Genomic DNA, 16,055 nt, shown 5'->3' on the forward strand with positions numbered 1-16,055 from the left:
TTCCAAAGACCAGTTTCAATTGTTTTCTAGTTTGACCAAGAACTGGCTCTGCTGCTGTGAAGCCCCTGGATGACATCAGAGCTGGCCCTTTCATCTCTGGACTGCCCCCTGAAGGACTACATGCCAGTCCCCATCTTCCCAACACTACCCCTCAGAAGACCCCTACAGAAACCACCCCCCCACACACAAGGCAAGTCAGGTCCTCTGACACTGTGGGCAAATGCTTTACCCTTGGAGGGAATACCTCAGGGTTAATGACAACCTGGAACACCAAACTGCACACCAGCACCCAAGGCTAACTGTTTCTCTGGGAAAATCCCTGCTTTCTGGCACTGGGTCAGGCAGGAGTTAAAGGCTCTCAGTTCTCTGTAACCTGACCCAGTGGCAGCTGTGGGTTTGCAAAAGGCCCATGCAGGCCTGCCTGTTTCAGGAAGGGCTAAAAGTCAGGTCATCCTTTCTAAATGAGGCAGCCTCCAAAGAAGAGAATACTAAAAAACCCTCATCTGAATCTGAACTGCATTTATAAATCATGATTCAGCAGGAGATTAAATTCACTCTCTCCTCCCAAAAAAAAAAAAGAAAAGAAAGTCTTTCCAAACCCTCTCAAACAGAAGAGGGTTTCAGTTTTCATTTTTGACAAGGTTCTCTGCTCCCCCTACCCCACCCCCTCGATTCTCCTTCTGGAGAAATGACCTAATGAGCTCACAGCAAGATGAGGACAAGAGAAGGGAGGGAAAGCAGGCCCAGGCCTTGGGCTGGTCTGGCGTGGGGAAGCAGCCACATTTCTTACCACAAGGCATGCACAAATTGCCCACAGCTGTGCTAGCAAAGCTGTACTTTTAAAGGCCCTTCCTTCCCCCTTCCCCTGAGGCCATTATCTCCTCTCTCTAATTCGCTCAGAGCATCTTCTGCGTTTGCACTGAGCTGTATCTGCCAGACTCTGCCTGCCAGCTGCAGGCATAGGGTCAGCCTGCCCCTCCAGCTAAAGATGGTTACTCCTCCCTCTGAGCCTGGGGCACCTCCAGACTCTTCCAGAGCAACTGAGATGGAAGTTGACCACAAGGCTCCCAAACGTTTTACCAGAAGGAGCTGGTGGCCACCCAGCTCAGGACTTCCCTTCCCATCTCAAGACCCTGAGGGTGGGAGAGTGTGATCAAAGAAGCAGTAGCCCCCAGAAGGCCTGAAGTGACGGGTGTGTAGGGAGAGCAGGACTTCCGGAGCCTCGGAGCTGGCTGGGTGCCACCTGGCTCTTCTCACTGTACAAAGAGTTCCTCTTTCTGGGGAGGCTCTAAATCCCCAGGTCTTTTTATCATTGCTGCATCATGGGTCAGCAGTGGTGCCTGCCCAAGGGAGGGGCTGCTAAAACAGCTGAATTCAGCAGTTAAACTGGGCATCATTAACCAGCCCCCAAGCCCAGGTCTCAGTACAGAAGAGGGGCTGCTCTTGCCCCTCTATGCAAACTGGACTGGGGATTTGGAGACGGTGTCCATCAGCTGCCTGCCAGACAGTTATCTGGCTGTGTGTGCTCCTGGTACATATGATACCTTCTCTGGCATTATTAACCTTCCCTCCACAGGCATATTGTCCAGGTGACTGGACAAATTCTAGTGATGTTCTAGATCTTTCTTGCTTGCTGCTGTTTAACATACCCATAGAGAGAATCCTTTAAAATCACTAGATTGGGAGTCTTGTGTTCCTTTTCGTGCCAGTTATTTAAAAAACAATACCCACCAGCTCAGCTACCACCTGTACCCCTTTTGTAGGAAGCAGGAGCAGTATCAGTATGGATCTAGAATCTCTCTCAAAGACACACAGCTTGAAGCTAATGGGAGGTGATGAGGCCTTTAGGAGGTAAAGTCTGTGAGGAGGTCTAAGTGATTTGGGGACATGCCCTTGAAGAGGTTTGTGAGGCCCCACACTTTTTCTATTTTTTTCCTTGGCTTTCTGGCCGAAGATAGGCGGTTTTGCTCCGTCATGTACTTTCATTATGATGTGTGCCTCACCAAAGACCCCAAAGCAACAGGGCCGACAGACCATGGGCTGAAAACTCTAAAACTATAAACCAAAATAAACCTTTTCTCTTTATAATTTGATTGTCTCCAGATTTTATTACAGTGATAGAAAGCTGGGACCAATGTGCCCAAGGAGGAAGAGGCTGTGGGCTTACCTTCCAGGAACTTACTAACCACCATCACATCCACCCCGGGCAGCAGCAAATCTTCCACAGGCAATGTATGGGGAAGGTGTAATACAAAGTTGCTCCCCCGCCCTTTACATTGCATCACAACCTAGCTTGTCAGTCTGAAAGCGGCTCTCTCCACCCTTTCCACTGCAGTCATTTCCACACCTCCCAACTACTTGTCAGTCTGTGAACATCCTAGCTAGCTATTGGTTCATCAGTCAGCTTGCAAATATCCTTCTCCTTTATTGGTCTCCTGTTAGCCCGGCGGAATTCAACTCTTAAGAATAGCTTCCCCGCCATCTTTTCTCTTGCTTTCTCTCTCCTACTCATTTACTTTCTCTCTCCTCCTCGCTTTTCCACTCTCTCTAGCGCACGCCCTTTCTCTTTTCCTTTCATTTTCTCTCTTACCCTGCAGGGAGACATTTTGTTTGCTTAATAAACTCTCTTATGTGATTTCCCGTGTCCGGCGTGGCTTTCATGGGTTTCTTACAAAAGGGAAGCATTTTAATGTCTATGGAATGTCCCCAAATGCTAAAGTCCCAAGGATGTAACACTTCTTGTTTAAATACCAAACCTACTTAGAGAATATATAATTCCCAGAGCTCCGGGTCAACATTACCTTCGAGATGTAGGTCAGCTGCAAAGATCCAACAGCCCCTGCCCCAACTGCCAGGTTCTGAAAGACACATGATGTTTGTTTTAAGAAGGAGGCCATATGAGGCAGTGAACACAGCATCAAAAAAAAAGAACATCAGGATTCAGTTCAGTTTGTCACTTTCTGGTCTTGTGACCTTGGGCAATTCTCTCAACCATTCTTTTGTTCACTTGTCTTGCCTGTAAAACAGGGATATTAATTCCTAGATAATAATTTCAATGACAATAGCTCAGGTTTCTATCAGGAAACCCTCACCTTACTTCCTATAGTGAGTTGTTCCAGGACAATGGTTACAAATCTGTGCTCTACCATTTGGCTGTGAAGTTCTTTAATCACTGAGCTTCAGTTTCCCCTTATGTAAAAACAAGGACTAAAATACAAATTATCCATAATACTTGGGAGAAGAAGCATTTGGATTTCAGATTTTTCTCAGGTTTTGAAATATTTGCATGTACAATGAGAAATCCTGGGGATTGACCCAACTCTAAACATGAAATTTCATTTATGTTTCATATATGCATTATACATAGTCTGAAGGTAATTTTATACTTTTCGTTGTTATTGTTGTTACCTGGGATTGAACCCCAGGGCACTTAAATCACTGAGCCACATCCCCAACCCCTTCTTCTATTTTATTTAGAGACAGGGTCTTGCTGAGTTGCTCAGCGCCTCACCATTGCCAAGGCTGGCTTTGAATTCAAAATCCTCCTGCCTCACCCTCCCAAGCCACTGGGATTACAGGTGTGCCACCATGCCCAGCTATACAATATTAATTCACTTGCATTTTGACTGCAACCCATCACATGAGTCAGGGATGGAATTTGTGGCATCATAATAGCATTGAAAAAGTTTCATATTTTGAAACGTTTTGGATTTTTGAATTTTCAGGTTGGGAATGCATCACCTATAGTACTTACCTCATAAGAGTGAGATAATATATTTAAGAATGCTTGGAATTGTCCCTGATACATAGAATACTCCCAACAAATGTTAGCTAATATGGCTTTTTCTACCCTGACCGATCTAATATTGACTTTTTCTTGTTTTGGGTATTTCAAAACTTTTCATAATACAAACTCACACAATACAGAAATTAGCCTACTTCACAGGACTGTTATGAGTAACAAATGAAACAATCTCTGGACACTAAAAAACAATAATTAAATATACTATTAAAACAGCAAGAAGCTCGCAGGCACCATGTCTGGCAATACATTCTACCTTAGCATAACTTTCTTGGCTTTCTAATTACTCCACTGTTGAGGACGAAGCAATATAGACACTGGGATTCCAAGTTAATACCAAGGGATCGGCCAAGATATCATAGCTGTGGAGTTTCTAACATATTTCTTGGAAAACCCACTTCCCCTTGAACCTGAGAATCTAGACATCCACATGACCTTCAATACTGTTACCATTAGCCTCAAAGAAACACCTCTGAAGTCCCTAATACCTGGGGTTAGCACAAAGCAATAAAAGAAGGTGAATCTTGGATCAAGGAAATTTAGTAAATTTACCTAAGGATTAATAGCAAAATGACCTATCATTCCAGGAGATAGCTTTTAGAAATGCCTTAGATGGCTGGGAAGAGTTCTTCTAGCCCCAGTTAACATACATCTTTGAAGCAAATTCAATGTATAAAATTTCCTATTCACAAGAAAATAGATAGGGATAGCAACAATAAAAGGATTCTTAGAACCCCAGAGTCCTAGGCAGGTGTGGTGGCACAATGCCTGTAATCCCAGCAGCTTGGGAGGCTGAGGCACAAGTATCTTGAGTTCAAAGTCAGCCTCAGAAATTCAATGAGGCCCTAACCAACTCATCAAGACCTTGTCTTTAAATAAATTTTTTTTAAAAAAGGGCTGGAGATGTGTCTCAGTGGTTAAGTGCCCATGTGTTCAATCCCTGGTACAAAAAAAAAAAAACAAAAACAAAAACAAAAGCAAAAAAACCTGACTCCTAGTAGAAGACCTAGAAAAGACCCTGTACTCCAACTCCTTCCTTTTGCAAAGGAGGCAGTAATTCTAAAAATCGCTTTTGAGGGACTAGGGGTAAATCAGCGGTAGAGAGCTTGCCTATTTTGTGTGAGGCCCTGGGTTCCATATCCAGCATTTCAAATAAATAAATAAAAGCTGCCTTTGAGTAACCAAATTAGCATTTAAAATGTGGGTGTCTGATCTGCACTTTTATTTATACATTTTTTTCCTCTCTTCATAATAACTACTTTTCTCTCTCTTTTTTTTTTTAAGAAAACCTGGGTTAAGAGAGACAGTTTACATGGATAAATATGTAACAATAAACAATAATCCCATCAATATGTACAACTATCATGCACCAATAAAAATGTGAAAAAATAAAAATAACTAAAATTGTAAATGAAAAAAGATACAGGCCTATAGAACAATATCCTTTATGAACACAGATGCAAAAATCCTCAATAAAATATTCGGAAACAGAATTCAACAACAATTAAAAAGTCATACACCATGATCAAGTTGGTTATAAAAGCCCTTCATAATAAAAGCTCTAAATAAACTAGGTATAGAAGGATCATACCTCAATGTAAAAAAAGCTAGATGTGACAAACCCATAGCTAACACTGTACTGCATGGAGAAAAATTAAAAACATTACTTCTAAACTCAGGAACAAGTCAAGGGTGTCCATTCTCACCACACTTGTTCAAGACAATACTTGAAATTTTAACTGGTGCAATCAGGTAAGAGAAAGACATAAAAGGAATAAGAACAGGAAAGGAGGAAGTCAATTTAATTCTGTTTACAGATAATCTGATTCTATGCCTAGAAAACAAATATTTCACTGAAGACACTTAGAAGTAATCAACAAATCCAGGCAAGTAGCAGGATAAAAAAATAAATAAATAAATAAAAAATAAAAAAAAAATCAACATACAAAAATCGGTAGCTTTTCTATAAACCAATAATGAACTCACTAAGAAATCAGGAAAAAAACTCATTCACAATAGCCTCAAAAAATAAAATACCTAAGAATAAGCCTAACCAAGGAGGTGAAAGACTGCTACAATGAAAAATTTATTTACTGGGAAAAGAAATTTTAGAAGATACTAGAAAACGGGAAAACCTCCTATGTTCATGAATTGGGAGGCTCAATATCCTCAAAATGGCGATGCTACCAAACGCAATCTACAGATTCAGTGTAATGCTCATCAAAATACCAATGACATTCTTCACAGAACTAGAAACAAAAATAGTAAAATTCAGAAGGAAACACCAAAGACCCCAAATTGCCAAGGCAGTCCTAAATAAAAGTGCAATGCTGGAGGCATCACAGAACTTGATTTCAAAATATACTAGAGAGCCACAGTAACAAAAACAACACGGTATTAACATAAAAACAGACTTGGAGACCAATGGAATAGAACAGAGGACCCAGGAATAAACTCAGACATCAAAAACCAAGTGATTCTTGATAAAAGCTCCAAAAACATATGCTGGAAAAAAGATAAAAAATAAATGGTGCTGGGAAACTTTATGTCCACATGCAGAAGACTGAAATTAGACCCTCCCTCTCACCTGCAATTCAAAATGAACCAAAGATCTTAATCTAAGACCTGAGACTTCAAAACTACTAGTGGAAAATATAGCAGAAGCACTTCAAGATTGTGGCACAGGCAACAATTTCCTGAATAGGACTTCAATAGCTCAGGAAACAAAATCAAGAATTGACAAAGGGGATTATATCAAACTGAAAAGCATCTACACAGCAAAGGAAACCATCAACAAAGTGAAGCATCAACTTATAGAATGGGAGAAAATCTTTGCCAGCTATTCATCCAACAGAGGATTAATATCTAGAATATATAAGGAACTCAAAAAAACTTAACAGATGGTGCACACCTGTAATCCTAAAGACTCAGGAGGCTGAGGCGGGAGGATCACTAGTTCAAGGCCAGCCTCAGCAACTTAGCAAGGCCCTAAGCAATTCAGCAAGACCTTGTCCCAAAAATTAAAAAAATGTAAAGGGCTGGGCTCAATCAAAAAAAAAAAAAAAAAAAAAAGAAAAAGAAAAAGAAAAAAAAGAAACAAATAATACAACCAATTAATAAGCAAAAGATCTGAACAGACATTTCTTAAAAGTACAAATGCCCAATAAATATCTGGAAAATGCTCAAAACCTTTAGCCATCATGGAAATATGAATCAAAACTTAATTGAGATTCCATCTTACCCGAGTCAGAATGGCTATTACAAAAAGAAAATAAACACTGGCGAGGATTTGGATTAAAAGGAACCTTTGGCCTGGGGATATAGCTCAGTTAGTAGAGTGCTTGCCTCACAAGCACTAGGCCCTGGGTTCAATCCCCAGCACCAGGGGAAAAAAAGAAAAACAAGGAACCCTTATATGCTGTGGGTAGAAATGTAAATTATTGCAACTATTATGGAAAACAAAAGGGATGTTCCTCAAAGACTAAAATTAGAACTACCATATGATCCAGCTATACAGCTCCTGGGTATATGCCCAAAGAAAATGAAATAAGCATATAAAAGAGAGACCTGCATAGCTATGTTTACTGTAGCACTATTCACAATAGCCAAGTTATGAAATCAGTCTCCATGCCTATCAACAAATCAATGGATAAAGAAAATGTAATACATGCACACACAAATGGAGTTTCATTTAGCCATAAAGAAAAATGAAATCACACCTGCAGGAAAATGAATGAAACTGGAGATCATCATGTTAAACGAAATAGGCCAGGCTCAGAAAGACAACTACTTCATGTTTTCTCTCATATGTGGAAACTAAAAAGCAGTAATCCCAGCAACAGGGAAGGCTGAAACATGAGGATCATAAGCTCAAGGCCAGCCTCACCAACTTAGAGAGACCCTGTCTTAAAATAAAAAGGGCTGGGGATGTGGCTGGGTTAAATCTCTGGTACCAAAAAAAAAAAAGAGTGAGAAAGAGAAAGACAGGTCTTAAAAAGAGCCCAAAAAAGGAGTCACTAGCTCCCCAAAAGTAAGGAGTGACTGACATGGCCCCTAGAGGGGATCATGAACTATTCAAGGCAAAGACTCAGTCTGCCCAGAATCTGATTGCCAGAAGCAGACCCCCATCTGTATGGCTTCGTTCTAGCCAAGGGTTCTACGGATTCACAGAGACACAGGCCTTTGCCTGAGTCTGCACATCTGCTCCCACTCGGTTGTGCAGTCCAAGAGAGTGACTTCCGAGTGAGGGGATTTGTCCAAGGTCAAAAACTGGTAGCAGAGCTTGACCTAAAGTTTAGGTCTCCTGATTTCCACACCAATGCCCTGGAAGCAGCATGGTATAATTTAAAAAGCTTGAGCTGTTGGACTTCTAGCTGTGATATTAACACTCCATGACTGGAGGCAAGTTTCTTTTCCTATAAAATGGAGATAATAAGCCCTGTGTCATAGGGTGGTTGAGAGAATTACATGAAAATACATAGAGAAAGCCCAGCACATGGCAGCTCCTATCCCCCTCCGCAAGGCTAATTACAAGATGCAAGTGCCAAGGCTCAGGGCTACTCTTGCACAACTCACTCTCCTCACCCCAACCACAGCCCAAAGGCCTCCAGAGCCCTATCTTGAATCATGAGTGATGAAGTAGGACTGGGGGAACCATTTGGACTCTAACCCACATGTAATGACAGATAAGGGCTATTCAGATTTCAACTACTTCATCCCCTCCACCTACCCCCAAAGGGCTGCTCCACCCTCCTCCCCTGCCTCTCTGTTCAGCAAGATACAGCAGCAGCCCTCCAGGCCCAGTTACCCAGGGGTGAGTGTCCACACCCTTCCCACACATATTCTGCTCTTAAGACTCTAGTGTACCCTCTCTCTCTCCATCACAAGAAGCCAGGAAAATATGACAAAAGTCTGAAAATGATGCTTGTCCACCACCATCTTCCCCACCCAGAGGGAAATAGATGACACAGGAGAAAACAGCACCAGGATTCCTGAAGTTTGATCCAAAGTGAAGTTCAGTGTCCACTCCAATTACTAGATCCAGAAGACTAATGGTGACAGCCCCCTGCAGGGTGGTACACAGGCTAACCCAGGCAGACACTTCCTGATCAAGGAAGGAAGTGCCAACATGGCTGAGCTGAGGGCCTGGGCCACCAGATGTCAGGGCAAGAAGGCCAGGAATCAGCACTCAGGGAAGGACAGGGTGTCAGACCCATACAAGCTGCCTCCTTTGGCCACAGTTCTGCCTCCTCCAGGCAAAGGACAAATTCAGAAGCCTCCACCGCTGACCTCCCGTCTCTCTGAATTCACGTACACAGCTTCTTCTCCAACTTTAGTGCACACCAGAATCTCCTGGGGAGCTTGTTTTTTAAAGTCCAGGCACAAGCTTTGCCCACAGAAGGCTGAACTGGAACCAAGTGGAACATGGTCAGAAGACACATACCTTAAAAGTACTCCCCAGTGGTCCCTAAACAAGCCCAAGTTTAAGAACAGCTGGTTGACAAGACAAAATGTAGCCCTGAATGCTGCAGTGGCATGTATTTTTTCTGGGAGTTGTTTCTTTTTACTAGATTGTACATATGTTGAGGACAGGAATATCCAGATGAGGGCAACTAAGCAGATAGGAAATGCAGACAGGTTAGTGGGGATACACATTTATTTATCTTATTTTGGTGCTAGGGATTGAATATAGGTCCTCATGCATGCAGAACCACAGTCTACCAATAAGCTACACTCTTGCCAAATGGAAGACTGTTTATGTTAATCACCTATGGAGAATTTTCACAATTATTTTTAATTGACACATAATAACCATACATCTTCATGGGTATAGCATGACGATTCACTATATACATATAGTGTGTAATGATCTGAACAGGGTAACTAGTATATCACATCAGTCATTTATCATTTCTTTGTGTTGGAAACATTCAGAATCTTCTCTACTAGCTATCTGAAATGTACAATGAGTTGTTGTCAACCACAGTTGTTATATATGGTATAGAACCTAGGGAGATTGAGATGAGGTCCCACTATGTTGCTTAGGTCAGCTTTTTATGGGGAGATATGTAATAGCCATGCTCCAACCCCACAGATTTAACTGACTTGGGATAGGACCCAAGCATCTGTTTGTTTTTATAGCTCCTAAGGGAGTCCACAGTGCCACCAGGTTGGAGGAACACTGTCAGGGACACTAGCTGGTTCTGCTGACTGTGCACTGGAGACACAGCAGCTGGAGAGAAAAGACCACACCCAGTCAGCAGCCCATAGAATGACCCCAGTTGCTGTACCAGCAGTAATGGGGCAGGAGGAAAAGAAGAGTGCGGTGGGGCGGGCAGGGGAAAGGAGATCCCAGTACATGTCTGCATGGCTGGCAGTCACCCTGCATGAGGTCTGTAGGCCAGCAGTGGTTTGCACGTTTCCTGGACTCCTAAATTTTCTGAAACAAAGAAAGGGCACAGGGAAGGTTCCTATTATCAAGCCACTGCATAGCTTTTCACTCAAGACCTGAAGGAGCTCACAACCCATGAGTGGAAAGCATGATTAATTGTCTTCCATAACCAAGGAAGGAGCTGAGGTGCCCATACAGTTGTGACATATCTCCCACCACAAAGACTTTTTGTAGAAACAGCAACATTTCTCATTGAAGTAGAAAAGTTTACCCAAGTGACTCTCCCCTACCCCTCTATTAGTGAGAGTAATAAAGAGCACAGACATGATCAGAAGATCCAACTACAGATTCATAAATTCAAAGAACATCAGTCCTAAAAGGTTGCAATGATTGCTCTTCATTCATCACATGAGTCCTCTAGGGCTCAACTGAAGGGAATGACCTCCTCAAGGAGGCCAATGAAGACAGAGTTCACAACCTCCAACATCAATCTGGTGCTTTGGGAGAGAGTCCAGCTTAAGGAAAAGAGAAGGAAAGTGCCATATACTTAAGAGACTATTCTGCGGGGTACTGTGGCACATACCTGTGATCCCAGTTAGTAGCTGAGACAGGAGGATTGCAAATTTGAGGCTAGACTGGGCAACTAAGTGAGAACCTGTCTCAAAATAATAAATAAATAAAAGGCTAGTGATATAGCTCAGTGGTAGAGCACCCCTGAGTTCAATCCAAAGTACCGGAAAAAAAAAAAAAAAAAAAAAAAGACAAGACTGTTCTGTGTAATGCATGCTGCTACATACTTTCACATATGGTTGCTGAATCCCAACAGTCCCACTTTACAGATGAAGAAACTAAGAATCCAGCAGGTGAAGCAGCTTGCCAAAGGTTCCACAGGCAGCAAGTAGTCTAGCTGGCACTCAAAAACTCAACCCTCTGGATTCCGAAATCCTTTATGGCACTTTCCTTAATGCCATGCCACCTCCTATGACGCATTATCTAAGTTGATTATCAATGAAAGACAAATACAAGAGCAAGACCAGCAAGGTTGCACCAAATGAGGCCCTCTACAGTTGCCCAAGCTGGGCAGGGCATGAACTTGTCCAACTGGCTCTTGGGTGCCAACCTCCAAAAGGCCAGTGATTGAGAGGGCAGAAAGGGAGGAGGAAGAGAGATGCTGGAGCCTCAACTCCTTACCTTCTCTTACATCCCTGTGGAGTAGCTAGCTCCCTGTAGAGTAGCTAGCTGACCATGAGGAACTCAGCTGGTGGTCCAAAAGCAGAAAGAGAAATGCCCATGTCAATCCCTTGCTCCAACACGGCTGCCCAGGAGCTGAAACCACTGCTCAAAACACCAAAGTCAAGACCATCCTGCCTCACAGAAAAGAGCTTGCCTTAAAGAGAACAAGGTAGGGCTGGGGCTGTAACTCAGTGGTGGAGTGCTTGCCTCACATGTGTGAGGCACTGGAGTCAATCCTCAGCACCACATAAAATAAATAAATAAAGGTATTGTGTATATATCTATAACTAAAAAAAAAAATGAGAGAGAGAGATTGGAGTACTGGGAGGATGGAGCAGAGCTAATTCTGCGTCACATTTCATAGTCCCTCCTGGCCTAGGAGAATAACCAAGTGGGAAGGAATTACGCTGTTCCCTGGAGTCAGGTGACCTGGGCAGTGGCTGCACATGCTGCTGTGGAGTTCAACACATCTTTTCCCTCTGCCTCTTAGTCCACTCGCTGATTCTAACTTCAGGTAATATGACATGCCCATAGCCACTCTCCAGATAAAAATATGTATGCAATCTTTCCCTTCCTGAGAAACCAATTCTGTATCATAAACTGCTGTGTTGGTCTAAGGCTCTTGTTCTGTTACCTGGCCGTCTGTTTCTTGTTGATATGCCAGCACTTACCTTAGACAGGATGAGCTTCATGATGTGTAAGCCTGTTGACCACCACACCCCCAGTTCCCTGGTCCCTTTACTGCCCTCTTCCAACCCTGGTGATAGAAACTTAGAGACCTGCTCCAAGACCTGGGCTCCAGATACCCACTGGACACATGCAGGTCCTGAGACACTGACTGTTGGCCCCCTGGATGATCCTAAAGACTTAAACTTAATACACCAAGTCCTTCACTCCTTTCTTCAACCAGCTTCCTACACATATGCTTCAAACTCATAGGTCATTTCCCCTCCGCCCTCTCATCAGTTTCCCTCCCAACTTCCCCATCTCTGTCAGTGGCCCCACATCCTCTCTCCAGTCAGCCAGGTACTAAACTTTTTAAAAATTTTTATATGTATAGTTCACTAGGTTTAAAGAAATATAGCTAGATACACAACTTATTCCTAACAAACCTATAAACAAATAGAAACTATACATACACTGCTAAAAACCCAGTTGGAAAAACATTATTACTTTATTTTGATATAAGGTATTTTCATGTTTTGCCTATTATTTATTATTTTGAATTAAATATTAACAAAATACAACACAGAAAAAGTTAATTTGAAGTTTTTTCCCCCATGGTCATCTAATGAAGACATCTCTAATTGGTTTACAATTAGCTGACACACTATCCTATACGAATTAATTTTATTAGCCTAAAGAAATTAAGTGAAATAAGGTAAAAAAAAATCACCACTCATTTACAAAACAATCAGTATATTAGTTTTTTCGTTTGATTGTTTGTTATTTCCACAATCTAACAGCGCTGGGGACTTGAACCCAGGTCTCGAGCTTGCGAGGCAGGCACTCTACGTGATGGGCTATATCGCCAGTACCCAGTATATTATTTGTTGATCAAAGTTGATGAATAATCTTGAGCACCTCCTATTTTCCAGGATCTAAAACATATTTGTTACCTTGTAGAATTCTCAAAACCATCTTTTCATATAGATAATAGTATATTTTATTTACCAGATGAGAAAAATAATAATCAGACTGATAGGAACTTGCTCAACACCATAGGCATATCCATTATACCAACTGATAATTTTCAGGGAACACATCTATTTTTCAAATTTGTGCTGTTACTACAAAATCTTGGCTCTTATGTTTCTTTTCATAAAGTTGTATAGATACAGTGTTTTACTGATAAGACCATCAATTCTCTTTCCCAAGGAAATGATTTAGTCTTCCTAATTATCATCATCACCACTTATCTGTAATTTCTTGCTTATAAATTTTAATTAAATATACATTAAGTAGGAGTGTACAGTATTAAGGATTACTCTATCAGTCTGAATTTTAAAAATGACACAGGCACACACAGTTTAGAAGCTATACCTATTAGGAAATAGATGGGAACTATTATTCCTAAAATATATATATTTTAAATTAACCTCATTAACTAGGCATGGAGGTACATTCTTGTAATCCCAGCAGCTCAGGAGGCTGAGGCAGGAGGATTTTGAGTTCAAAGTCAGTCTCAGCAACTTATCAGGACCCTAAGCAACCTGGCAAGACCCTGTCTCAAAATAAAAAATAGGGATGTGGCTCAGTGGTTAAGTACCCCTGGATTCAACCCCGGTACCAAAAAATAATATATATAAAATTTAAAAATAAATTAACCTCATTAAATTGTTTGGCTTATAAATATAACTACAAAGGACTAATATTAGGAAGATGTATGTATTATGTATGTGTTACCATGATGGTCAGCTATGCGGTGATTCTATTTTACCCCTCAGTCAGTCATGAAACCCATCATTTTCTTCCTTCACGTGGCTTAAACCTGCCCCTTTCTCCCAGTTCCTACCACTCACCTCCCCAGATGTAGAGGAAGCTCTGTAATTAATTCTCAGCTGTCACCTCCAGCCCCAGCTCTCCCCACCTCCCCATTCATCCTAACATCACTGCCAGAACACACTTTCTTAACAAATGACACCTCTGTAGCACTTGAGAATTTATCAAAGCACTTTCACATACATTATTTAATCTTCATAGCAACTATGTTGCAGATAGAGATCATTAATATCATTATCATATATTACAGATGAGAACAGGAGGTTCAAAAAGTAGATGTTTCCTTAATGAATGTATTCATCATATTGTCCTGTGCTCAGTGGATATAATTAGTAAAAATGGACTCCAAAGCAAAATCTAACTTGCAACCCATCTCCCAAATATACAACAGCCTGCTTTGACTTAGAAACACAATTTTAATAAGAAGAAAAATGGCATTCTTTTGTATATAATTAGATACATAGAGATGTACATAACACATATTAAGCAAATACTGAAGGCTAAAATCTAAAGTAAATAAAATAACATAAGACAAATTTTAAGAAAACTTAGAACAGACTCAACATGATCTTACAATAGTAAAACTTCTGCTAAGTTCTATAGAAGGTTATCTCTTTAGTTGCTAGGATTTCAATACCAAGCAGTGCTAACTATTCACACAATTGTTCCAAAGAGCTTCTTAGCTATTTTCTGTTTGTTTGTTCATTTATTTATTGGTGCTAGGGACTGAAATCCAGGGACCCATATGCACTAAGCACACACTTTACCATTGAGCTACATCCCCAGCCCTTAATTTTTTTAAATTTAGATAAAGTTTATGCTGTTATAAAAGCAAGACTTGTTTAATTTTTTTAATTAAAAAGTTTTACTACAGAAAATAAAACAAAATTCCAAATGCACCATTTTATATTAATTCTCAAAAAGGCAACATAATTTAAATTCTAAAAACTTTAATAATAATTTTATCCTTGTAAAACTTTAGATCCGTTGCCTTTTTTTTTTTTTTTTCTGATGGAACCCAGGGGGGATACCCTACCACTAAGCTACCTCCCCAACCCTTTTGTAACTTTTATCCCAAAGGATTCTGAATTTTTACTCTAATGAAATATAAACAAAAGCACATCTGTAAAACTTTTTTTTTTTTTTTTTCTGGAGATCAAACCTAGGACCTCATGAATACCAGGACGGGGCTTTACTTAACACTGAGCTATACCTCCCAGCCCTTTTTATTTTTTTATTTTGAGTCAAGGTCTCCCTAAATTACCCAGACTGGTCTGGAACTTATAATCCTCCTGTCTCAGTCTCCTGAGCAGCTGGGATATGTGTGTGCCACTGGGCCTGACTGTACATCAGCTACTCTAATGAACTTTTTCAATTAAGTGTTAATGTGGATAGTTGATATACTAATTATACAAAATCCATGAATTTAAAAAATAAAACTTGAACAAAAACAAATAAATACAAAATTAAAATTCAAAAAGATTTTAAAACCTCAGAAACCAAAGTTGCCCCAACTACTGTTGAAAAATCTGAAAAGTTATCATGATGCTTATATATGCAGATCTCTCTGGCAACAATGGCTGCCCTGCTGAGGGAACTCTGACTGGAGGATAAGAGAGGGAGGGAGAACCTTGTTACTATATCTAACTTTCCTACACTGAAGTTTGAGCTAGGTACATGTACTGTCCATTTTTAAAAGAAAATTATTTACTGGTTCTTGGCATTTGGGCAAGTTGAAGTAATCATGCAAAAATCTTTTAAATATTGATGGATTTCAGCCAAACTTTGCTTAAGGAGATCTCTGATACAGAAAACATAATCTTTTAACAATGCCAATATTTGCCCAAGCTTTAAGACAATAATGTCCACTATATATATTAACAGAATCCCCTCCCACACACTTGCATATTCTTTCCACTAGAATGCAGCCAGATATACATCCTGTTGTCAACACTGCTAAAACTCTTCAACCCTATCAATAGAAAGAACTGCTTTCAGCTTACTTGGGAAAAAAGAGAGAGAGAGAAAAAGAGAGCATGCAAAGGGCTTTCACTGGGTTCCCAGATTTACCAGGAGAGATGCAATCTTTTGGATATTATGATGACCCAGAATTCACATGCCCTTTGG

General features: G+C 40.8%; 1 protein-coding gene across 6 annotated transcripts in view; it reads right to left on the minus strand.

The window, feature by feature from the left end:
- The window catches only part of PLEKHA2 (pleckstrin homology domain containing A2), a 126,819-nt gene that overhangs the window by 30,171 nt on the left and 80,593 nt on the right, over nt 1–16,055 (minus strand). For all 6 annotated transcript variants that reach the window (XM_079142174.1, XM_079142176.1, XM_079142175.1 and 3 more), the window contains exon 3: nt 2,802–2,858. In XM_079142174.1, coding sequence (XP_078998300.1) covers nt 2,802–2,858 — 57 coding nt within the window. The remainder of the gene's footprint in view (nt 1–2,801; nt 2,859–16,055) is intronic.

This window comes from Sciurus vulgaris (assembly GCF_902686455.1).
Source record: "Sciurus vulgaris genome assembly, chromosome: 5".
NCBI lineage: Eukaryota > Metazoa > Chordata > Mammalia > Rodentia > Sciuridae > Sciurus > Sciurus vulgaris.